This window comes from Sciurus vulgaris (assembly GCF_902686455.1).
Source record: "Sciurus vulgaris genome assembly, chromosome: 8".
Classification (NCBI taxonomy): domain Eukaryota; kingdom Metazoa; phylum Chordata; class Mammalia; order Rodentia; family Sciuridae; genus Sciurus; species Sciurus vulgaris.
The window spans coordinates 49887104-49913980 of NC_136468.1; the positions used below are offsets into that span (position 1 = coordinate 49887104).

A 26877-nucleotide genomic window follows, 5' to 3' on the forward strand; every position below is an offset into this window, starting at 1 on the left:
CAAAAAATAAAGAGAAGTAGGGGTGTGGTTCAGTGGTAAAGTGTCGTTGAGTTTAATCCCCATTATAGGAAGGAAAAAAAAAAAAAAGAATACAACACAAGGACAAATTATATTATTTCTCTACTCCTTTTAACCCAGAGTAAAATGATACTGCTGTAATCCTTGAGAAAGTAGGGGGCAGATCATTTGTGAGGCACTGACTTTGTTCTACTGTCTCTATTTTAAGAAGCCATCAATCAACAACTTAAATCTGGGGAGGAAAAATAAGTATTATTAATTTATAATCTAAATCTAATAATGCAGAGACATAAACTGAAATAGCTGACTCTCCAGGGCAGCCACACAAGAGAAGAATGAGAAATGTAGGCCACAAATGTGGAGATGTCAAATATTCAAATTCAAAGTAATGAGATACAATTTTTATACTTGTTTTCAATGATCTCCTAAAAATGCCCAAATTGAAATTTTTAAATACATCTGTTTTCTTAAAATTGAAGTATGTTCCTGGCTTTTCTAATTTTTTCTTATATTTGCATTTTAAAAATAATAAAAGTGGTTGTGAAGTAGAAAGTAATTCTGATCTAACACTGGAATTTATCTATTAATTTGCAAATTTTTCCCAGGAATTTTTTTCAAATAATTAACATCACCCTTAAGATCTTTACTGTACTTTACAATCTGAGGGTTTATAATTTATTTTCTTAAATACCAGTGTTTATGTGAAACATGATCCATCATCAATCTCTTGCTTAATTCTGTATTCTTGGGGTATATTGCAAAATTTGAACCGTTAGTTGCATAAAACTTTCATGAAACCAAAATGAGAAGTTATGCAACTCCTCTTGGTGAACTAGTTCATTCATAATCATCCCATGAAATTTCGCTCTGACATCCTCAGAACTCTTGAAACACACCTTACAAGGTCTATCAAAAGGAGTAACCCTACAGGTGTCCTCAAACCAGCAGGCTAAGGAGGCCTGCAGAGAATTTAAAGTTACTGAATGTACAGGAGGCCATGGATCTGCAAATACTTCACTAAAATTCTTGTGCTGTTACTCAGAATGAGACCATTAAAGCATGCCCTAATCTAATGTGATTTTATTCTTAGTCTTCAGGAAAAAGGAAAAGGCAGAGGGGCTATGTAACTCTGAAACAAATAAAAATCATACTCCCTGTGCCATTGGAAAATTAACATAGAAATGTACGTAGCATCTTTGTTATTTTAAAAGAAGAAAACTAAACTTTTGTGCCTTCTACAATCTAGAGGAAACTGAGTTTCAGTGATTTAATTAATAAAAAGGGCAACAACTTTCATAACTGTATGAAAGTTTAAATAGCATTCATCATGCTATAGAGGTGTTTTTAGTCCACCAGTTAAAGATAGAAAACAGCCACTCTAAGAAGCTATTTGTTCTAGGACCTTTGTAGGGAAAATAGGAGCAATAATAAGGAGAAGAATGAAATATAAACATCAAGTTAGTTCAGCAAGACCTCTCACTATTAGATGACAATAGTGCATATCAACAATAGAACTAAGATGTAGACACCCTTAGGGAAAACTGATTTGGGAAAGTTATGTAAGTGCACATTTGCCTGAGTTTGGTTCTTCACCATTTACAGCAAGTTTTCAATAAATTCACTTATTCCATAAGTGCTACTTACAATTTATCAATTTGACTTTCTGTGGAATACACTTAAATACTTACACAGCTCATGTGTTCTCTCAAGAAAAGCATAAATAGAATGTTCATTAACAGCCATTGTGACTGATCAGTACGTATACTTTCTGGTTGTTAAATATTTTCAATATTTACTACTCTTGCCCAAAAGGTTTTAGAAATATATATTGAAAAGCATGGAGTGTCTTTACTGCATGGCAAAAAGCATAGGTAGTCAGGGAGGTCCAAAAAGGTGGCTTCCACTGGGTCATCCAGAAAGAACAATGGTTCCTCTACCACCAACTCAGTGTCTATTGCTCTTTCATTTCACATCTACATACTGGATGGAGAGACAAGTCTTTTATCTTGTGAGGTGTCCACCATTTTATGTCTCTGGCTGCCTTCCTACTCCTCCAGAGAGAACACCAAATTGAAGGCACCGAGGACAGCCTGCTTTCTTCCAACTTGGGCACTACCATGCTGGGACAGTCAGGATAACTGTTGGCCATACCAATGCACATTGTTCACCCACAGAACAGTAGTAACAGGAAAAGAAGCAAGCATTATGATTAAAAGGGGAGTTCTTGATAAGAATTTTGTGCTGTATCTAAAAGTAGAAAGTTCCTTATCAGGAAAGACAACATATGATCTGTTATGTTTTGATTTTTTTAGAGTCTTAATGCAGTTACGCACTAGTACCCTCTTCTCTTGCCCTTAGTTCTAATGTCCATTGTAAACAAAGTACAATAACTAGGTAAAGGAAAGTAAAGTCACACTGGAAGATATAATTTGGACTTTTACCAATTATAGAAATGAAATTCCTATCTCATATTATCCCATGGACTAGTAAATCCATACAAACATTTACTTGTTTCCTTATTTGCTGCTCCTTGTTTGCTTTGAATGTGACTGTAATTACAGACTTATATAGGAGTGATACCAAAACTGATGTAAATAATCTGCAAAACTCAAGGCAAATATTAAATGCCTTCTCGTACAGTTACAAGCTCTCAAAAAGTATACATGCATATGCAGATAGAGTACTAATAACTTAAAACAAATTCTTTGTGAAAGATTTATACCAGATAAACTACAATCATTAAAATGACTTTTTGATTTAGCCTTAAAATATGACATTTTGAGATTCGAAGTCAAGTAAACTTATTTCTTCCTCATATTTGAAATGACACCATGGTTCAGCCAAGACAGCAGATAATGGTGTCTTGTCCTCCCACTATTGGAGAATCTATAGTACCTGTTGTTCCCTGTCACTCAAATAACAAGCAATGTTCTGTCCATCGAAATGCCTATTTTTTTTATCAGGGGAATATAGTATAACTAACATCAGGTTTATGCAATTTCTACTTAAAACACATCAGATCTGACAAGAAAATGCTGTCAGCTACTCTTATATCCACTCAAGCAGCAGGATTTTTGCATTAATAATTCTTATGTTAAATTCAATTAATCTTCTCCAGAGCCTATTCCTCTTCTTCAGAACACTTAATCACAATAAGAGTAAATAAGCAACTATGTTGCATATAAGGTCCTTGAAGTCAAACTTTCTGTTTGTCCACTGATACATCCCCTGCCTCTACTAGAAGTTCTGGATCATATTAAGTACACAGTAATTCAATTATTAATTAATTTTGATAAACTTCAAGTATTGTTAACTCACTTCAAAAAGATGAATGTAAATGTCATCGAGTAATGTAATAAAATTTTTTTAAACTCAATAAACAGAAATTATATTTGAACTTTTAAGAAACAGAAATTCATTATTAGACAGTCTCCCTTTGGAGGCTAGCAGTTTATCTAGTTTTAAACCATCATTTTCTCTATATTCTTAATGAGAAGCATGTATATGTTTTTAGATATGTATATGCACATAAATATGTATTTATACATATTTTCTATATATAAAATATTGCTTAAGTCAGCTTTTCTCACTGTTGTGATTAAAGACCCAACCAGAACAACTGTAGAGGAGAAAATGTTTATTTGATGGCTTACAGTTTCAGAGGTCTCAGTCCATAGACGCCAGGTCCGTTCCTCAGGGCTCAAGGTGAAGCTGAACATCATGGTGGAAGAGTTTGGCAGAGGAAATTAGCTCATATCATCGTGATCAGAAAGCAGAGACTTCACTTTCCAGATATAAATATATACCCCATAGCCACACCCCCAATTAACCACTTCCTCCAGCTACATCCCACTTGCCTCTCCATAACTGTCAGTTAATCCCATAGGAATTAATTCACTGATTAGGTTAAGGCTATCACCCAATCATTTCTCCTCCAAACCTCTTGCATTGTCTCACATGTGAGCTTTTGGGGGACACCACATCTAAACCATAATAAATATTATATATACATATGAGCTAGTGTTAACAACAGGATGATGTCCAACATTAGTTTAATAAAAAAAGAATTTTTTAAATGTTCAATATGATACAAAGTATGAGGTTGAAATCATCTAGCATTTAATAGAATTCTTTGATGTACTGAAAAAAATTGCTTAGTGGTCACAGTTCAAGCAAAATTGTTCTGATATATTTTTAATTAAGAAATGAGTCTTAAGTCCAATGATGCATTGGTGTTCTAAGAAACAATTTCCTTGGACACTTTCATGATAGTAGGAGGAAAAGAGAAAATAATAGGCAATAAAAAAATAAGTGCTGTATCAGGAGGTGATGAGTGTTAAGAAGAAAAATAGAGCAGGGACACAAGGGTGTGAGGAAGCTACAGGTGGAGAGGATATCTTTTGTTCAGGGAACTCTGGTTTCCACAGAGAATGTAGCTAATGAAGTCCCTTACGCCAATGCTATGCATCAACAGGTTATTGAACTCTACCCAAGCTAAAGAAAACTAGGCCCAGGAGCAGCAGACCTTCCTCCTGCTTTTTGTTCTAGACAATATCGGTTGTCGTGGGCTAAGCCAGACTGAATGCCATAAGGAAACCACAGATATTTACTTCCTAATGAGAGGAATTATTAAATGCAATTATGACTAGGTGGAAGGTGGTGGGCCACAGGTTCAACATCACGGACTCCAACAAGGTGGAAGAGTTTATGTTGTAGAAATCTGGGCAATGTTTCACATAACTATTTTTTTTTCTTTTGAAAGCCTTAAATTTGCAACCTGCCTTTAGCACTATTATAAAACCAAGTAAGTTTGGTTTAATTTAACAGGGTTTTTTGCTGACACATAAAGTAATCCATTGTAGTGTGTGGGTATGGGTAAGTTCTAAACCCCATCCTTACCATGCACTGCCTTCTGGACATAAAGTTCTATATTCTAATACTGCCCAATAAGTTATAATAAACTATTATTTATTAACTCCTAATGTGTGTGCTTCCTGAAAAGGTGAAAAGTGTAGCTGCTGTCATCCAAATGTGCTCTCACAGAGATCCTTATTACTTACACTTACTTTAGACTACAGATAATTGACAATTCACTATCCTTTGAATTGTGAATATAGGAAAGCATTGTAAGTAAATCCAGACCATTCTCATATTTCATCTTTCCCAGGATTTCTTTTTCAAAAGAAGACTTTATTCCATGAAGTTGTTTTAGGAGTAGCTATTCTGAATAACCTCAGGTTTTAAAGTGAATATATCATACTAATATTTTTGGATGAAATATGATAGATAAAGGATTTCTATTTAACTACAGTTCTCATTCCAATTTTCTTTCTACCATGACACAGGCTGTCTTCATGGCATCCAAAAAGTGAAAAAGGACATTCGAAGTAGTGCTCGATTATGTGAACTTTCACATCAGGACACATGTACAAGTTTATGAAGTCGGGGAGAAAGGAATAATAGAATCCAACCAATTGCTTAGTACTCATAAGGTGGGAAAGTGACTATGTGAGGAAGCAGCAGCACTCAGATAGGTCTGATCAGATCTGAAGCACAATATGCCTCACAAGGAGATCAAATTTAAGCCCATTTAGAATTCTCTGCCTGCGTCCGAGCTCCACCAGCAGGAGAGTGTGGAAAGCAGGAACCACAGTGGGGATTCCACATTGAGATCTGGGAAGATACCAAAAGACATGGTGGAAGCAAAAGATGGTGGCAGACTTGAAGCTGTGTATGAAATGGCTCCAGGACATGCATCTTGTCCCTTGTCTTGGGAATCCTTGCTTCTGACTTCTTGCTCTATGACCCCATTTGCCACCTATATTTGGCCTTGTTACAACAAACAGTAGACTTTTCATTTGAAGCACGCTCCTGATGGTTTCTCCTCTACAAACCCTTCTTTTAATTATTTCTCCAACATTATCATAATCAAAAGTGATTACTTTTACTCTTTCAGTTATTGTAGGAAGTTATTGTTTTTAAAAGTTTTTTTAAAAATAAGGCAAAAATATAATAATTAGTTTTGAGGATGGGACCCACCTCATTTACTTCTATACATCCTCCTGTCTGTTGCTAAAGAAATATGAAAAATATTATCAAGTATTTTTCAAGGACTTTAATATTTGGGCCCCAGTTAATACTTGATGCTGCTTTTTCTTTAGGAGCCTCGGCTGTCAACGGGTGACTCTGCACAAGAACATGTTTCTGACTTACATTCTGAATTCCATGATTATCATCATCCACCTGGTTGAAGTTGTGCCCAATGGAGATCTGGTGCGAAGGGACCCAGTAAGCTCTGCATGATTTTGTTTTTAATTTTATTTTAAAGAATCTAGTACCTGTAAATAGGGACGATGATGTTAATGCTATTTACATCTGCAATCATATTTACATCTTGAGCTAAAGGTGGCCTTAGCAAAGCATTATCAGTTCTAGGTATTTCTTGGAAATCATTGTTACATGCTATAGTAAAGGGCTGGAATCATTGAATCACAAGCAATTGAGAATCATACGATAAGGCTGTTGTACGAGGGTTTGGGTCAGTCACCTCAACACTATGCATTACTCAAATGAGTCATATAAATATGTTCTATGTCTGCATGCTTTGACATAAGAGAATTAAAAAAAATTAGGGGCAAAAGAGTACATCCATGAAACTCACGCCCATGAACACCACCACAACAATCAAATCTGGTGAGTGTCCTCCTTCTATGAAAGTATAAACAACCGTTTACTTTCCAGAAATTTTTTATCAACTCAGTGCTTAAAATTGTATAATCACTGTTTCTGTTATTTAATAATCATTTGATCCTTAGTAAATACTTTCATCTTGAAAAATCCACAGATGCTTTTCTGCATCTCCTGCCTTTCTCAATTTCAACCAAAAATATTTTTCTTACTCATTAATGGCCTACATTTTAATTGGTCAATTCAAAACAATTTAATGATGTGATGATTTCTTCCATTGCATATGAAATTGCCAATATTTGATCATTTTTATTCTGTAAAATTGATCTATGTTTCATCCCAATACAAATTTAGGGACAATATACTGGGAACTGTTACCTCACCTAGGCCTGAGCAGACAATGGAGGGAAAGAGGGAGGAAGCTAAGGACAGAGAAATGATATGGTTGAGGGATGATCTTCAGAAACTCAAGATTCCTGCCTCTAAACACAGCCAGCTGTAGAAACCCCCCAAAAGGGACAAGGGAGTGAACACCTACTCTCACCTCCCTCTCTCTACTAAGGGTTCTATTAAATGAGCTTAACCAGAAACCAGAGAGCAAGGAAGCCCTAGTGAAGGCATCCAGATCCATATCTCTGGCCCAGGACTGTGTGAGGCGTGGAGAGTGCATCTGGAAGCTCAAATAGAAGCTCTCACCACACAGTGAATGGCCAAGGGATATTTTCAGTTTTGTTTCCCTGCTTAACTGTGTTATGCAAGCATCTGTAGATAGCCTCATCTTTCAAAACTGGCATTTGACAGTTCTGCCAACCCAATGACAAAAATGCGTGAAATCTGCCCAGAGCATGCATCCTGCTTGACAGTGGCATGGCATGGGAAAGCAGCTTAATTTGTCTTCTAATGGATCCTCAGTGTTAATAATTTTTGCAGCATGAATATATCCAGAAAAGCATTATGATTCATCTTTTAAAACCATGACATCTGTTATCAGAGACAAAGTCCTGTTTTACCTGAAGAATAATATGACCAAATAGGTTTATTTTGATGAGTTTTCTTTTCCAGTGTTAATTGCTTTAAATAAAATTTATCTCACTTAATTTTATCCTCACAAGACCTCAGTGAGAAAGATATTATCCCCATTTTTAAAGCTGGGAAATTGAGGCTCAGTGAAGGTAAGTATTCCCCATACTGTGAGTACTTAGAAATGGGATTCAAACATGGACCTATCTCACACAAACCTATCTATCTTCACACCACAGCCTTCATTTATTTCCTTAGAAGATACATGTGCTTAAAGAAATGGGCTCAGCCACTCCAAAGCAATGACTGTCAACAATTGCACTGGCACACCGTAGTTAGTGAAGCTGACCCCAGCCAAATTCAAACTAATGTAGAAGCAATTTGCTAAGCAAAGAAGAGTCAACTGTTTGGCTTTCCATTTTCCACTAAGGTTGAAAACACTGAAAAAGTTACCACCTGTGGGAAGTAGGCCAGGCAATGGCACTTCGGTTATTAAATCCTCACACATTGGCCATAGCAGTGCTCAAATTATGAAGTATTATAAATTCACAGGTAGACCCTCTCCTGTCTCTCTCACACTGATAACTCTTAACCCCAGGCAACTTGCCACCCACTTGCTAAACCTTTTATCATTTTGCAATAGTCGAAATTCAGGCTCTTTCTGACTTCACTACTAACCTATAGAAACTTTATCCTTCAAATGAGAATAACAGAAACTACCCTGCTTAGTTTCAAGGGATTGTCCTGGAATCCCAAAAAAGCATAAAGCTTTTTAAAATTTCCAAGGTCATCATACAGCAAGCAATTAGTTGCTCATAAGTTTTCTGTTAACCCCTGCCTTATAACTAAGTCCCCTCATCTCTGTACTTGGCTTTTCCAACAGATTTATTGCTCTATTGATCTTTTTTTAAAATATTCTTTAGTTGTCAATGGATCTTTTATTTATTTATATGTGGTGCTGAGTATCAAACCCAGGGCCTCAACACATGCCAGGCAAGCACTTTACCACTGAGCCACAACTCCAGCTCCTGCTCTATTGATCTTAATGGTCTTATTCGTTGTCTTTGCTAGATGTGTTCACTGCCATAGGATGTTTTAGGGCAGACACACTTAGGTACTCTGCTAGTCTCAGTACATAAATTGCTTCCTAGCCACCACTCAGTTCTGCCCTACAGCCCCTTTGATGCCTAGAATCTCTAATAAAGCCTGTAAACTGGTGTCTAGGGACCCAGCCCTGCTGCTATGCAGCTGATATCCTGGAAGAATGAGTGTGAGCTTAGAAGAGCCAGAGAAATTAAAAGAAAGTGTTTTTCTGGGATGGATGTGTGAGGCTAATTCACCCATATGCATTCTCAAAGTACAGTTGAGAAAAAGGAAAGAAGTTTTTCTTTATGACCTGATAACACTTTTTTCTCCAATCTGTAAGTTTTTAACCTAATAAACGTGCTAATGTTTAACTGCACAAGAGCAAGCTTCCTAGGGAAAAGCTACAAAACACTTCAAAGACAGGATTTCATCCATTCAATCAAGTATTCATTGAACACCCAAAACTCAAATCTTAATATTCAGACCAAACTGACCTCTTACTATTTTGGGAAAAGACCTATTCATGACATTCTCTTCACATTCCTTAGGAATGAATCCAGTGTCATGTAGAAACAGTCCCATGTGTCTTGCAACCACACAAGTGGGATTCAGACATATTTTTACCTGTTCTGAAGGGTGCTTTCTTTTTTTAATATATATCATGGAAAACAAAGGATCAAAAATCTAGATAGCTTTCTCTGTACACCTACAAGAGGAACTCCTTTCCACTGAGGCTAGACAAAATGAGAATGGGTCACCAATCAGAACTCACTTATGTGGTAAATGGAGTGATGTCATGATGTGAGAATACGCTGTGCCCTATTTCACATTCCCAAATGTTTGTTTCTTCCATTAGACAAAATATGAAGACACACGGTTCTCACCAAATACATGTGAATAATGTAGGTTAAAACCAACTGACTAAATTGGGTATGTGAAAATTAATTCATGCCTGTGAAATAAGCATACACTTGACCCAGGAGGAAAAATAACTAGTTTTAAAAAATTACTAGTTTTTTTTAAAAATAACTATTTTTTTAGTACTTTCTCTATTTGAACAAAGTCATTATTTTCGATCAAAATTTTTGTTGACTCTCTAACCTTCCATTTATAAACAACACAGAACACCTCTCTCTAGCAAGCAAAATTAGTTCAAGAAAAGGTAACAAAGACTCCTAAGTAGAACTGTTTTGTGTGTCGTTCATCCTTGAAACTGTTTCTGCTATTTCTCTGAGAGAGAAAGATGCACAGTGAAACTTCTCTTGTCTCATCTTGAAAATACATATCCTAGCATAAATGCATTCAAATAAGCCCAATTTCTTGAGTTTTTCCCATCCAGAAGTTTAAGTGCATTGTAGTTGAAGCAATGAATTTGGGTATCAAGAAAGAAGAAATTTCCTTGCTGTGATAAACTTGAATATAAAAAATAAACAAGAACTAGGAAAAACTTAACAGCCCTTCTCAAGCCCTATCTTTCTTAGGAGAAAATTTCTTCACTTCTAAAGAGTCAGATGTAATAGCATCCAGAGACTGAGAATTCAGTCATCAACATTAAGTCACATACTGAACCATGTTTAAAATTACTTTAAATTCATGTTTTGAAATATTACATTTTTCTTGAAAAACTGACAATCCAGAAAACATTTGATTAAGGTTCTCCCTAACCAAGAAAAATAAAAACAAGAAGAAAACACAGGAGATAGTAAATATATAAATAAATAAAACAGAAATTTTTAGAAAAAGGAAAGTTTTTGGACATTTTCAGTCTACAAATATTCATCGAAATTGCAACTAACATGAAAACTATAACCACAGTCATAAATTAAAGAAAAGAACATTCATCAGCAAACCTTCTGTGATTTAGCCCTTTATCTCCTTTAAAGGAAAACAAAGTACTTAACTTTTTTTTTTTTTTTTTTATTGTAAACAAATGGGATACATGTTGTTTCTCTGTACATGGCGTAAAGGCATACCATTTGTGTAATCATAAATTTACATAGAGTAATGTTGTTTGATTCATTCTGTTATTTTTTCCCTTCCCCCCACCCCTCCCACCCCTCTTTACCCTCTATACAGTACTTCCTTCCTCCATACTTGCCCCCCTCCCTAACCCTAACTCTAACCCTAACACTAACCCTTCCCTCCCCCCCATTATGTGTCATCCTACACTTATTAGTGATATCATTCGTCCTTTGGCTTTTTGAGATTGCCTTATCTCACTTAGCATGATATTCTCCAATTTCATCCATTTGCCTGCAAATGCCATAATTTTATCATTCTTTATGGCTGAGTAATATTCCATTGTATATATATACCACAGTTTCTTTATCCACTCATCAATTGAAGGGCATCTAGGTTGGTTCCACAGTCTGGCTATTGTGAATTGAGCAGCTATGAACATTGATGTGGCTGTATCTCTGTAGTATGCTGATTTTAAGTCCTTTGGGTATAGGCCAAGGAGTGGGATAGCTGGGTCAAATGGAGGGTCCATTCCAAGTTTTCTAAGGAATCTCCACACTGCTTTCCAGAGTGGTACTTAACTTTTAAAGTCATTTTCTTTCTTAAGCAAATGAAAGGCAAAGACATGGGTTGTTTTTTCCTATTGACCCTATTCTAAGGTCACTGAATCAGTAGTTAAGAGGCACAAAGATTTCTCTACCCAATACCAAAGTGAAAATATTTAAAAGAAAGTGATTTCTTGAAGAGGGAGGCTGCCTCATCCCCAATGTTGCACTTCTTCTAAAAGAGTTTTATTTTGTTGAGGCAAAATAAGAAGAAAAGAAAGAAAAAGGAGTGTCCTCATCCCTCAGGTGGGAATCCCTGCAGGGGTGAGCTTCCTTCTGCATCAAAGTGGTCAGTTTCTTCTCTCAGAAGTCTTTGTTTAGGCATATTCTCTCCTGTCTGGCCAAGGATCAGAATCTTTTTCCTTCAAATTCTTCTATTTTATTTTTTTGAGTTAAACTCAAAATAACTCATGGCATAAATAAGGACTGAATAGATCCTCAGTTTATTGAGTGATGTGAAAATTGCCCATTGTCATTTATGTCGTTTGAGTATTTCATTTCCATAATATCTAAAATTTCATTTTCTTGTTCCATCCATTCATTTGATGATCTTCATGTAGAGTCAGGATGCAGAATTAAAAGCATTGTTCTTGCTGCATCCAAAGGAAGCTGGCAGGATACTTGTCATTTTCTAGAAATAAATGTCTCTCTGAACTTTTCATCTGGGTAGGAGAAGGACAATACAAGATTAGTTTTTCCTGGGAACCTGAGCACTTTGTACCTCAAAAACTGAAACAATTGAATTACACTTTCTGTAGCTTCTTGTATAAATAAAGTCAAATGAGTTCCAAGTTCTGAAAAACAACATGCATTTCTTCTAACCTCATTTGTGCAGGACAGTTGAACCAGCAGACAATGCCATACCTTTATCCTAGGTCATCACAGGAAGATCGGGTTGGAAAGAGTGCCTAGAACTGAAGTGCTAGAGTTGATCAATTGCAGGGTGGAAACTAAACACCCCTGCTGGACCGAGGGAGGCTAGTGGAAGGGAGAGCAGATAAATGTAGGTGAGGCAACCAAGATGGCAGTGCTTCTGAGATGAGAACTCAGTAGCAGATAAAACTAGATTGGCATGATCTATTTTAGTAGCCTATGAAGGGAGAAATTGGACTGGGAATAAGAGTGTCTGATTGACTTGGGGACACAGTAGAAAGAATAATACCAAGACATGGAAGTGAAATAAGGTATTCTACTCTGCCGTTTATTCTTCTTCACTTTACTTACATGTCAAAACCAATAATGATCCTCCAATTTTATAGTGAAAATTGTTTTATTTAAACTTTGCTATGTGATTACTCTACCATCATAGAGTAACATTATCTCACATAATGTTGCAGAATATATTTTCCAGTGGCACATTATCCAAAATTGATTTAAAACAAAATGATGATGGCTGAGTAGCTCTTACCTAACAAAATCTCTCACAGATTAGATCCACGATAGACCTAAAAAGTGAAGAGAATAAAAAGTGAGGAAAATAAATCTCAGTCAGAGAAGAGAGTCTAGAATCTGTGTATTTACTTAAGTTCAGACTTTGGCTGGCCCCACAGCCTTGTGTGTGCAGAGGAATCCAGATCATAGCTAAGTCTAAACTACCTGAACTGAGATTTATATTAACAACTGCACAAGAAATAAGCACTTTGGATTTATCCAAATTAAGTTCCTATTAAAACAAACAACAGGAAAAAAAACTTCAAGGAACATAACAGAATCCAGAGTCTATAACATTACATTTACAGGATCCAGAGTACAATTCAAAATTACCAGACATAAAATTTTTTTTTTTTTAGTAAACAGTACCCATCACAAGAGAAAATACAATTGAGATAGACCCTGTGTTGGCCCAGATGTTAAAAATTAGCAGACAGAAATTTTAAAGTACCTTACCTTAACTATACTGAATGTTGGAAATGAATGAAAAGATAGGACATCTTGGCCAAAAAGTAGAAATCACTAAAAAAGAACTACCTGGAAATTCTAGAACCAAAAATTAGAGCAACTGAAAATGAAAAGTAAATTAAACTAAAAATGATGGAATTTGTAAAATGGAGAGTAAAGAGGGGATGAATAGAGGCTCAGAGACTTGTGGGGCAGTGTTCAAAAATCCAAAATACAAACACTTGAGACTCCATGAGGATAAAGTAAAGAATAATCTAGAGAGGGCTTGACAAGCACTTGGACCCCAATATAGAAAACAAAGATCCCATAGGAAAACAAAAACAGGAACATCAGCTGGGCTTACCGTAGGCTCCCATGAGACCTCTCTTTGTTATTGCCAAGGAGACATCAGCAACACCAACGGATTAATGAACTTCAGGAGCAGCATTAAAAATGCCAGGATTATTTTGGCTCATTGACCACAGGGAGAAAAGAGTCATAAAAGTCACTTGACAAATACTTGGATATTTTCTATAATTAAGAGTCTCAGATGGACTGCAGGAAAATGAACCTGTCTAGTCTAGAAAGGTCTCCATAATGAACTTGGCCTCAATTGGCCTATGTTGCTATAATATCTATATATAATATCTGTCATATAATATCTATGTTTACTGTAATATCTGTAGACACTGTAATATTTGTGGATACATAGAGGTGGCACATGTTAGCAAATGCTTGGGGAAACTGCCTTGTAAACTAGATGTGCACACTTTGGCTCATATTTGCATTTACCCTGTGTTCACATCAGATCTTTACCTGTGTCTTCCACTGAGTGTCTTCATTTCTTCCTAACAGGTGAGCTGCAAGATTTTGCACTTCTTCCACCAGTACATGATGGCCTGCAACTATTTCTGGATGCTCTGCGAAGGGATCTATCTCCATACCCTCATTGTGGTGGCTGTGTTCACTGAGGAGCAACGTCTGCGCTGGTATTACCTCTTGGGCTGGGGTATGTATTTCCTCCAGTTGAATTTTGAGCCAATTTGAGTTGTGTTTATATGTATACAGTTTTCTAGTCTTTGTCTCGGAGACTTATAAATAGAAGGAAAGTGTTCCCATGTGCTTTTACAATGAACACAGAATTTTTTAATCTCCCTGAAAAGAAGATTCCTCCAGAGACAGGATTATTCTTACCCTCACCATCTTGGGTGGGAGGAATAGGTTGCTACAGATCTTGGGGCCTATTGGAAGAGAAAAGAAAAAAAAAAAAAACTGCATGAAAGAAAGAATAATGGCTGAAAGAAGTTGAAGAACCCAAGGAGTTAGAGATGTGTAGTCCATACCCCTCTAGATTAAGGAGGAGACACACTCTCCTTTCTATGACATGGGGAATAGGTTGCTACAGATCTTGGGGCGTACTGGAAGAGAAAAGAAAAAAAAAACTGCATGAAAGAAAGAATAATGGCTGAAAGAAGTTGAAGAACCCAAGGAGTTAGAGATGTGTAGTTCATACCCCTCTAGATTAAGAAGGAGACACACTCTCCTTTCTATGACATGAGCAGGTAGGATTCAGTGTCCATATGCCTCTTTTGCTAATTCTAAAATATGTATTTCAGAATAAATGCAGAAAATGAGTTTTTGTTTCTGAACTCAAATGGGAAATGGTATGTTAGGGCTGCTGTGAATAGCACAATCATATTTTGAGTGAACAGTCCAACTTAAAATTATTTCAGGCCAAACATTTAATCAGTGGTCATATTGAATTATATGCTTCATGAGTTTAGAAGCTGAGGTTATTCATAGGTAAAAAATATTTTGAGACCTTCTCTTTTTGCATATAATTCACAGAAAATAAAACTGTGTGGGTTTAATCCTCTCCAGAGATGCATTTCTTAATCTGATGATAATAACAAAATCTTTTTCTACAGATGTTTCAATCAAATCAAACTGTTTTCTATTGCACATAGGTATAACTCAGTAAAAACAAAATCTTTTTCAAGGAAAATCACAACTTTAGATTTCATTTATAAAATGAAATTTATTTTTAAAAGATGTGATTTGGCCGACCGTGTCACCAGTAGCTATCTCCATAGTTCTATTTATATTCAAAGGTGTTTCTTACTAGTACTTGGAGTTTAGTGAAGGAAGTGGCACAGTTGCCTCCGCCACGGTCCTGCAGTAAGAACTTAGAGGGGAGGGTCTACATTGGCTTCTTGGGCGGATTTTTATTAAAAGGAAACAGGGTCAATGTACATTATATAAGCAGACAGAAAAATGAAAAGCCTAGAAGAAATAATGTGACTATCAAGTAAGGCTTTAGAAACAATCAGACTACTGTTGCCAGACACTGTCCCAAGTCACATCCCTCCAGCTTGACCCAGCTCCTGTCCATATGAGAGCCTAGACTCAGTTAACAGTCATCAACGAAATCATCATCATTAGGGTTCTTACTAACAATGGTAATAATAATCATAGAGCACATTAAAATGCCCCCACTGTACAGGGCAATTTGTGAAAAGCTTTTAATTATCTGGAAGCTCCTAACCAAACTCTCTGAAAGTGCATGTTGTTCTAACCAGGAGATTTTTACCTGCCTTGACCAAAGACAATCTGTGCACAAACATCAGGTAAGTACCTTGACAAACACACTAAATTTGCTGCTGTTTTTTGCAAGTATACGACCATTTTCCATACAACTAGAGTTACTGCGTATGGCCAGGAAACCAAGTGTGATTTGTACTTTTTACATTTTTAGGGTTCCCGCTGGTGCCAACCACCATCCATGCGATTACCAGGGCCCTGTACTTCAATGACAAGTAAGTATTCAGGTGGTTTTCAGTTAATAAATACATAAAGAAAACGCATTTGGGTTCATGTGTTCCCTCCCTTTTCTTCAGCTGCTGGCTGAGCGTGGAAACCCATCTGCTTTACATCATCCATGGTCCTGTGATGGCAGCATTGGTGGTAAGAATTGGTTTTGAATCCATCATTAACAGTGCTATCTCTTTGTTGGGATTTTTGTGAACATACTTCTATGTAGCCTAGATATTATAACTTGAAAATAATATAACTTAATTACATTCTAGAATGAGGAAAACAATTTTGTTCTTCCAAAAAAAGTTTTATTTATGGGGGAGGGGTTACCCTAAGCTCATGTTCATGCACACCATAACAGCAGTGTAGCTGCATTTTCTAAGAATTCTACACCTAGACAGTCAGTTGGATATACATACTGAAAAAATATTGAACATATGTTTAGTAATTATATATGTGAATATGAAGACATCGCAACCAAACACAAAATATAAATTCTAGGTAAATTGCAGTTTTACATGTGAAAAACTGAACAATGGCTTCTAGAAGACACCTTAGGTGAATATCTTAATAAGCTTGAAGTAAGAAAAGAATTCTAAAGCAAGATACACAAAGTACTAAGGAAGAGATTGATGAGTTGACAACGTTTAACTAGGCTGATATTTAGAGAGTGAAAAGACAAATCTTCAAATTCAAGAAGTGAGTTGGAATATTCCAAATAAAAATCAGTAAACTTATGAAAAAGTGCTCAAACTCACGAATCCTCAGAGAAATGCAGATTGAAATGAGGATGAAATAAAACTATAACCCCATCTGTAACTGCTGTTAGAAAGCTGAGCATACCAAGAAGAGCATACCAAGAAGAGCCAGGGTAACGAACAGTGGAACTCTAGTATACTCCTGCAGGGAATGTAAAATAAAACCATCACTTTGGAACTCCAGTTTGGCAGTTTCTTGTAGAGTTAAACACACGCTTACCATTTGAATAGGTAATTCTACTACTGAGTGTCTAGTAAAAAGATAGGAAAACATCTGTCCACACGAAGACTCAAATTCCAATGTTCATAGCATCTTTATTCATGATAATCAGAAAGCAGGAACAACTCCAATTTCCATCAACAGGAAAGTGAACAAACAAATCATGCACACTCTTCACATAATAGTTTTATGAAGTGTGGAATGATAATATACACAACATAGACAAATCTTAAAGGTAGTATGTTAAACCAAAGGGACCAGACACAAAAAAGGACATACCATCTGATATTCCATTCCATGGTAACAGAAATCAGTGTTTGCTTGAGGTGGAGCTGGGAGAGAACTTTCTGGGGTGATGGGAATGGTCTCTGTCTCTAGAGCGGCTGTCACACAGGTGCACACAATTGTCTAAACTTCTCAAATATTTGCTTAAAACCCGCACTTTATTTAATTCCAATTATAATTCAGTGCAGTTATTTTCTTTAAAATGCTGCTTATAAAAGAAGACTGGGTTTGCTCTCTCTGGTACATACAGACTTCACAGATACATTTTTCAGTCCTCACTTCACTTTCAGTTAAGTAGAGATGACTAATGGGGACATCTTGATAAAGAAAAGACAAAATGGCGAGTTCTTGCCATGATGTGGTACCATGATGTGCTGTGACGTGAGGATAGCAACACATCCAGTGTTGTCAGCAACCCCCTGTGTACAAGTTATAAAATCTAAATAAGGAATGGGCAGCCTCATTGGAGTTGAACTTCCTGTATTTACATATACAGGGGAAATAGTTTCTTATTTAAGGAAAAAATACAAGAGAAAATGAATACAGATCTGAAAAGAGTCTGGTTACCATATTTGAAGTTTCAGGAATGCTGGGCTAATTGTGCAGTCTCTTCTGCGCTGTGTGAGTGACATCTGCTCTTCATGCTGGGTACAGGAGAACTGAGGACAATAGACATCTTTAAGTGGTACCTGTCGACATGGTTTGCTCGTGATATCATATCTCTGCAGGTCAACTTCTTCTTTTTGCTCAACATCGTCCGGGTGCTTGTGACTAAGATGCGGGAGAACCATGAGGCGGAATCCCACATGTACCTGAAGGCTGTGAAGGCTACTATGATCCTTGTGCCCCTGCTTGGAATCCAGTTTGTCGTCTTCCCCTGGAGGCCCTCCAACAAGATGCTTGGGAAGATCTACGATTACCTCATGCACTCTCTGATTCACTTCCAGGTAAGGCAGCCAGCAGCATATTTATTCAGTGACCTGTTCAGCTGACTGATCTATTGAACTCTAAACCCCATAATTTCAATGCAACCGGCCCCAGCCAAAATTCTGAAGGAAATCAGGTTGTTGTTGTTTTTTAAGGCACTTGTTTCCACTGTCTATGCCTGCTTTCCTGTCACCTACAGGACCCAAAAGTGGTTCCACCCAGGCAGCTGGTCACTCACACATAATTGTCAGACCTTCCTTTAATAAATAAATGTTGACTCTGCTCTGGGGCAATGAGGAGCAATGAATTTGCACAGAACTACCCATGCCTCCTGCTCTTTGACCTTCCATGTGTGAAGCAATGTCAGGAATCCATCCTTGACAGTTCACTGGCTGTACAGGAAAGTTGTGTTCAGGGGTCTCCTCTTGTAGGAGCTAATGGAACTGGCTCAGGGGCTGTCCTGAGCTGTCTAGAGTCTGCATCAATGAAAGAATGGCTGCTGCCCAGATCCACAATTCCATTGAAGGTATACTGATAGGTATTTTTAGGTATTTTGAGAACAAAGTAGAATATGGGGGGTCCTCAGGAAAAGGAGATTCTATTTAAATTAATTTTATTTTCTACTGCCAAGGTTTAATGTGAAAAAGAGCCCAAAATTTACTGTGATAAAAGAAAGCTTGGGCTGTAATTAAATCTTGGACACACGGAATCTTCTGAGCAGTTTCTAGGACCCTAGAGATTACCTCATCTGTGTCCTGATTGGAGAGATGAACTTGGGTGTGGGTACCATGACAATTGTAGGACATAGGTTGACAGCCATGCACTGTGACACTGATGTTTGTAAAAGCTTTCTCTACTGAACCTGATGACCTCAGTCTCAAAAGGTCTTTTCAAATCCACTTTAATCCACATATTATGCTAAAAAATCTCCAAGTTCAACAAAGAAGTATATTAACCAGATTTACTAGAGCTGTCCTAGTTGCCATGTGATAGAATCCTACAAGAATAAATGCATTTCTAATAAAATATTCTTGTCATATAGCACTGAATGAGTGTTAGATAATTATTTTCCTTACCTTTATACTTCATCAAGCTTTGACATGCTATTGCAATAGGAAAATTATCCCCCAAGACAATCTATTATATTGATATAAGTATATTGATATTGATTGACAACATAGTGCACACAAAAATAACTTCAACTCTATTTTCCCTTCTCTTTTTTAGGGATTCTTTGTGGCGACTATCTACTGCTTCTGCAACAATGAGGTAAGTCTGCTTTCATTTCATATAATACTATTGCCTGTTTAAGAAAGTCAGTATTTTATGGTGTCCAAAGGGCCTCCATACACATTTCATTTGATCTATGGTTGACCTCAGCAGCTTTCATAATTAGCAGGACTGTGTTTTTTCCATATCTTTAAGCTGAATCTTACTTATGGATGTGTGATACAGTTGCAGGTAGGCTCCAAACATGCAGCTAAGTTCTCATCTCCTAGGGTTGCCTCCTGAGCTGGTCAGCACCCCCAGCAGTAATAGTGAGAACCATTCTGGGTTCCCACAGAGGAAAAAAGGAAAGTCCCTATTCCTTCTTGGAAGCCCCAGGCCCTTGCTATACAAAACCAGCCTCCAGTCAGATTATACAGTCTGCTGCCCTGTTTTTCCAATTGCTTGGTGCAACTATTGGACCACTACTCAGCATTTTAAAAATCACCTTGAAGTTAAAACACAAAAAGGATCTCCAAAAAAAAATGGTTTATATATTGAACGTATTTATCAGGAGAACCTAACAGATAAAAACCCCATGTGGCCAGGGTTTTTTAACCAGAGTACTCTTTCTTCCAACAATTACCTGGGACTCTGATTTATAATATATAAAAAAGGAGCTGCTATAAACCCAGAAGTTCTTCCAAAGAACTCGCAGGTTTTCAGGGAACATGCTTTTAAAACTTCCTTATTTTTCAGGTGAGATGTCTAAGCTCCAGAAAGATCATGTGATTTGCCCAATACATAAACATAGTTGTGGTGATAGCCAGGACTGGAGCCCAGATTTTCTGTTTCCCAATTAAATTGACTAAATTTCAATAAATTATCTGTATCTATAATTCCTCTCTAGAGTTTTGCAAAAGTGGAATATGCTTTCTATAGAACAGCAAAACTTTTTTTTTTTTTTTTGGGTGGGGGTGTACCAGGGATTGAACTCAGGGGCACTCAACTACTGAAGCACATCCCCAGCCCTATTTTGTATTGTCTTTAGAGACAGGGTCTCACTGAATTACTTAGCACCTTGACATTGCTGAGGCTGGCTTTGAACTCATGATCCTCCTGCCTCTGCCTCCCGGGCCACTAGGATTACAGGTGTGGACCACCATGCCTGGCTCCCATAAAACTTTCAGTGCAAAAGTATTTTTGATCATTTAAATTAATTCCTATCAAGAACAATTCTATGCAAGACAAATCACACTTTAAGATATCAGCATTATTTTCCTGTTAGTAATTAGAAACATTTTCTAACCATTATTAGTTGATACTTATTTTTCTCTATTTCCTTCATTAAATGACATTTAATGAGTACCTAAAATATTTTCCTGCTCTGTGATGTTACCTATCTCCAACCTCAACATGACCAGGTTTTTGTTATTATCTTTTCATTGGTAGATTTTATTACTTCCTCCCATCATCCTTTCATCCAAGAGCTCATTACATCATTCAACAGAAATATATTGTGCGTTTACTACTGCTAGGAGCATGACAAGGGACTAGATAGAATTGAGACATCCATTTGTTACCAACTGTTAAAGTGTCCCCCCACTTCTTTCTTTTTTCTTTTTCAGAATAGCAAAAACTAATAAATGAGTAGAGCTTGAATCGTCCCATGTACAGCACTAAGCTAGCGAATACTCTGTGATTGAATACCTATGTCTTTTAAGTTATTTCAGTTGACATGCAAAAGAAAATTTTTTCATCTAAAATAATATCAAAATAGGGCTAATATAAAAAACAGATCCAGGAGAGGAATATCTTGTAAAGCACAAGAGGATTGCATGCATTTGTAAAAATACTGCAATATTTATTGTGTCTTAACTATGATGCTGTCTTTGGGGGTGTCAGGCATAGGAAGCAAACCCAGGGGCACTCCACACAATTGAAATGTCTTGCGTTCATTTGAGTATGTTATCTGTTTTCTGAAATAAAGAAACCATATCCATTTTCATTAAGATCCCGTTACTGGAGGAAAGTGCAAGTGTGACATTTCTAATAATACAAAAATCATGTACTGTGCCAAATGTAATATCACAACCCCATGGATTTCAGGCATCTGGGTCTCAGTTGGGCATTCTGTGTACATATCACCTTACAACACTGAACACAGGCAGGGCACTCACATATGCCAGAAGTTATTTCCAGCTGCCTCTGAGAGAGAGCTCTGATGGAACTCTGCCTGGCTGAATATTGAGTTTTAACAAAGATAGAGGGGGGCTAATAAGTCATTTGTACTACAGGGAGATGTAAATTTTAATTTTGATTTATTGTCAGTATGTGATCAGTGATTGCTCTTATGGATATGGATCATGTGGTGGGTTCATAGGCAGATGAGAAACAAGGAAGAAATTTGGAGAAGTAAAGTAATAGAAATCAGGACATGTCCACAAGAGCATACTGTGTATCAAGCATTTCCTACAATTCTTCCAAGTGTGAGAACATTAATTATCCAAACATATTAATAAATTATCAGGTATTAAGGGACCTCAAAAAGATGTCTGCAACTAGAAAGATGGACAATTTGTTTCTAAGGAGTACTTAGAATGGACACACTAGATTTTTCTCCCTTTTTCATATTTTTAGCTATTGCCCATAAGTTGTGGATAAAAGTTTGTAGATTAAGAAGCATGATCAGAAGAACCTCACTTTAACAATCACAACTTGAAGGGTGTGAAAACTAAAACATTTGCTATAAGTGTGTGAAAACTAAAACATTTGCTATAAGTTTCTTGCATTTAAGAATACATATATAATTTCCTTGCATTCAAGAGCCCATTCCAGCAGCCTGTAGTGGTTTACAAGTCTCATTGTAGAAAACAATGCAGTTAGTTCAAAAGCTTTTGTCCAAAAGTGCAGCTGGTTACCAAATATTAATGCTAGCACCCGCTGTTGAAACTTCTGGTGACTCCCCTCACTTCTGAGGACCCTAGGGGGTCTTCTCAGTCAATAGTCTCCTTGACCAAGCCACAGGCCTACTCTGATTCAGCCGTTTTCCTCCAAACCATGTGAGGAGGGTGGGGACTATAGCTCCTTTCTTCATACTACCTAGAGCCTGTGGTTCTGTCCACAGCCATTGCCACTCCACTGCTTGGACACCATGTTGGATGTGGTGTCAGGGCAAATGTGGGACTTTTTTACAGGGTTATCGGTTTTCAAGATTATGCTCTTGGAATCAATAAGAAAGGCCTGCTATAATAAGGGTACATCTGAGAAAGCAAATTATCCCTTGCTTTCTTCTCCCCATTTTCCCAGGACTTCCACCATGAAGGGGAAATGCAAGGTCATTTGTGTTTCTGTGTCTCTCCCACTCTTCTCTTCCTCTTGGGGCTGCAAGGGGTCTGCACACACTACTTGCCCTTCCTGTCTGTTAAGGACTGTCCCTAAACCATATCCCACTTGTTCTCTACACTCTGGCTTTTAATAAAACTGTTTTCAGACCAGTAAGCTGATTTTCAAGACTATTATCGTTTAATGAAAACAAGGCTCCCTCTTGTCTTGCAGGTCCAAACCACCGTGAAGCGCCAATGGGCGCAGTTTAAAATCCAATGGAACCAACGCTGGGGAAGGCGCCCCGCCCGCCGCTCTGCTGCTCGCGCCGCCGCGGCCGCTGCTGAAGCGGGCGACATCCCGGTGTACATCTGCCACCAGGAGCCGAGGAACGATCCCGCCAACAACCAAGGCGAGGAGGGTGCTGAGATCATCGCCTTGAACGTCATCGAGCAAGAGTCATCCGCTTGAATGTGAAGCAAACACAGCATTGTGATCACTGAGCCTTCATTTCCTGGGGGAAAGATAGATCATGCATTTAACGATCCCCATCCTCCCAGGAGCTGAGCATATCATTTGTGAAGAATTATTAAGTGAATTTGTCCATAGTGATTCTGAAGAAAGTAATTCTTGGTACTATTGCTTTGGGAGACAGTCTAGGAATGGAGTCTCCCACTGCAACTTGTGAACTCCATCATTCATCCAGGACTGAGATGCAAATGTCATAGTAATGCAAGCAAAGTATCCAAGAAAAACGCAACTAAATTGACCTAGTTCAGATACAGGGTGCTCCTTGTTAATCTTGAGCCATTTCTACCTTTGAAAAATTAAAATCACTATCAATATATTTCTTTTTAACTCTAGATTTTGAATTAGAATATTTCTGTATTTGGCTATGGATCGGATTTTTAATTTTTTTATTTCAGTCAATTCTGATGTTACATATTTTACCATCCATACAATGTAAACTGCACAAATTACATGACCTCTGCAAGACAAAGTGGCTTTCACATATAAAGATGACTAAGGATGTGGAAGAAAAGACCTGCATCTGGCAGGAAAACATAATGCTTTGAATGAAAAAGAAATCTTGAGTCAATTTACTGGAACTATTACGTGCTCAGCTTGGTTTTGGATAATTCTGTCCATTGGGCAGACCCTAACTGCTGTAAGGAATTGGTCTTAATGCTGAACATGCTTTGGAGGCTGACATTTATAAATTGGGAGGTCGCAACGAATCCATCACTAAATTTTCACAAACTGCCAAAAATATAATTCTTAGTGGAAGAGAATACTCTTTAAAGAGTTTTCCACTTTCCTAAACTCCAGGATTTATAAAGCAAATCATTCTGAGGTTTATAAAGCAGATTACCTCTTGCCCTTGGGTGCTATCTAGCAGTAAAAGATAGATGTGTTTAAGACTGGTAATTAAAAGACTCCATATAAGTCCATTAGCTGCCTTCCATCCAGCTTCAAAGCTTAACAAGATCGCAGTCTTTTCCAGGAACTTTCAGTAGAGCTAATTATAAATCAGTGTATAGTTGACCTCTTGTGTGCTGCTATTAACAAAACAGGAAGAAAAAACATAAATGCTACAAGTTTAAGCACGTATTAATTCATGTTAGAATAAAAGTAGAATTTCTCATTAAAACCAGTAGTGTATTTCCACATCTCTCTTCACTTCCTAGTGTAAGATCTTCAAAAATCTCTGAATAAGCCAGTAACATTACTGGCACCAGCAGTTAACTGGTGAGTTTGCAACAGTAATCAGAGTCATCATTATTTAATTTGTATGCTGAGATACACTGAAATCCTCCAAATCTCAAATCTCATCTGTGTCATGCCACTGCCTTTCAGAAGTGATTTAGTTGTGAAAAGACAAGAAATTGATTTGTTCTGGTCACATATTTAGTGCACCCAGAAAAAGTTATATTTGTCCAACGAAAATGTATTTTGGATACTGAAGTAAATTAAGTCTCCTTTACTAAATGTAAGGGAGGAATTGAGAAGAAGGTATTTTTCCAATCACAGTGTTACGTAGTAATGTTCTTATTTTTGTTTACAAACATGGAAAACAGAGTATTTCAGGCAGCTCTCGTACAAATGTGATAATATATTGCTGAAATATTTTAGATGTTATTGTGCTAATGTAGTAATATAGTAGGGGCTGAAGAAATCAAAACAGCTTATTAGTATTGTACATAGTCCCAAAATTGTGTGAAATGCTTATGCTACGTATATGTATAAATTAATACAGAGATATTAAAAGCAAAAGATGTATATTTGCATATTTTTCTAAAGAAATACATTATTCATTTTTCCATTCATTCATCTTGTCTCCTGTTCATTTCATGCTCACTTCTTCATTTCAAGCATGGCCTGCTGACATCTCATCTGGTTTGTACTACAGGAGGGGGAAGAGTAATCCAAAAGTATTGGCTAGAAATCATGTGCAAAAATGTCAGGATCCTTATCTTTATTAGTGTAACTACCTTCAGTCTTCAATTTGACTCCGTGGTGTAGTTCTTATTCCCTTGATAATGCAAAGACCACACACTACTAGCAGTCTATGTTGTGTAAGTTCAGGAAGCACAGCAAAGAGATCCAGGACAAGAAGTATTATATCCTTTCATTGTTCTTGTTGTTTTCACCATTCTGTGACCAGACTTGATCTGTCCAACATCATCTAAGATCATTAGAATCGCTACAATCACTCATTTTTAATATAGTATGGGAGAATGATAAGACTGGATAAAAAATAATTAAATATCATCAGAATGCATAGAGGCCATTATTAGAAATATTTTTAGATCTGGATAGCAAGAAATGGGGAAAATGAGGATTAAATGGGACTGTGATGAACTAATGATGGGAATAGGAGCAATACTTCACATTATATGATAACATCCAAAATTGTTGCCTTATGAGATCTGGGGAACTTTTTTAGGAAGGAAACATTTTTCCCTGTATGTTCCAGTGATACAAATAGATATTATCCTTGTGATCTTACAGGACAAAAGTAATTTCCCATCCTACCATTAAATCTCATTCTTCAAAAGAGGGAGATACACTCAGAGGTTGGCTGCTTACCTGCTTTGATTCCCTCCTACAAAGTGATCCAAAATAAGTCTTTGGGTACAAATGGATATCATGATTCCTGAAGGGAAGGAAAGATGTTGAAGTCCTGAGAAACATGCTTATCATTGTGGAGTTACAATCCTTCTCATTCCTTCCTTCATTCATTACTCATCAATTCAACACAAGCTTCATACACTTCCATCCTGCATACAACTGATGTTCATTGGGTTAAAATGGCAAAGCTTCTTTGCAGTAGTGGATGCTTCTTTTCTGTGCCAGTGGTGAAAATGGGAATCTATAAAGTGAAAAGCACAACCACTGATACTTTTGGGGTGAAGAAACAAAATGGCACACATGGTTGGCGTAGTGGCTGAGTATAAGCTCCCCTCCTCGTCAGCCCTGAGCAGAAGAACTCCAGTTACAACACTCATGGAGGGTTATCATGTTCTTGATAGCAAAGTCAAAAACAGTTTTTCTATTGAATACATTACAGTCCAACACTTCAGAGTTTAAAATGAGATTATTCGTGAAAAATGAACATCAGAAACAATATTTAGAAAAGCAATGAGATAAACTCAGAAGGAACTTCCATTTGATATTTTGAAAAAGAAAACCAGGGGACTTGCTCCTCCTAGCTCAAGATCACAGAAAACTGGTGTGGAGCAAGGGAGTGTGGAAAACAGTAACTGAAAATATAAACAAAAAGAATGATCATGTGCACGTGAGGGCAGAGTAAGCTAGAGAAGCTATATTTGAACGTTAAAAACTAACTGTATTTCCAGTGATTTTTATTTTTCTGGACTTTAAGATTTTTTTTAATATCTCTAAGTAACATGAAGCATTGGAGAAAACACAACCACTGACATCTAATTTTCTAATATTGTATCTTCCTCCATTCAGATTAGCAAGCATCTCCGAAAGATTTCCCTTATCATAAGCATTGACCAGTCAGCCTCTTATATCACTGATCAAGGTCCACTTTCCACTTACAGAATTCAATACTTTATAACTT

At 37.1% G+C, this 26877-nt stretch overlaps 1 protein-coding gene across 4 annotated transcripts in view; it reads left to right on the forward strand.

The window, feature by feature from the left end:
• Positions 1 to 25040, forward strand: part of CALCR (calcitonin receptor) — a 121363-nt gene extending 96323 nt beyond the window's left edge. For all 4 annotated transcript variants that reach the window (XM_079149672.1, XM_079149674.1, XM_079149673.1 and 1 more), the window contains 7 exons: positions 6180 to 6306; positions 14109 to 14262; positions 16009 to 16069; positions 16151 to 16217; positions 18059 to 18277; positions 19485 to 19526; positions 23022 to 25040. In XM_079149672.1, coding sequence (XP_079005798.1) covers positions 6180 to 6306; positions 14109 to 14262; positions 16009 to 16069; positions 16151 to 16217; positions 18059 to 18277; positions 19485 to 19526; positions 23022 to 23258 — 907 coding nt within the window. In that variant the 3' untranslated portion in view covers positions 23259 to 25040. The remainder of the gene's footprint in view (positions 1 to 6179; positions 6307 to 14108; positions 14263 to 16008; positions 16070 to 16150; positions 16218 to 18058; positions 18278 to 19484; positions 19527 to 23021) is intronic.
• Positions 25041 to 26877: the final 1837 nt, after the last annotated feature.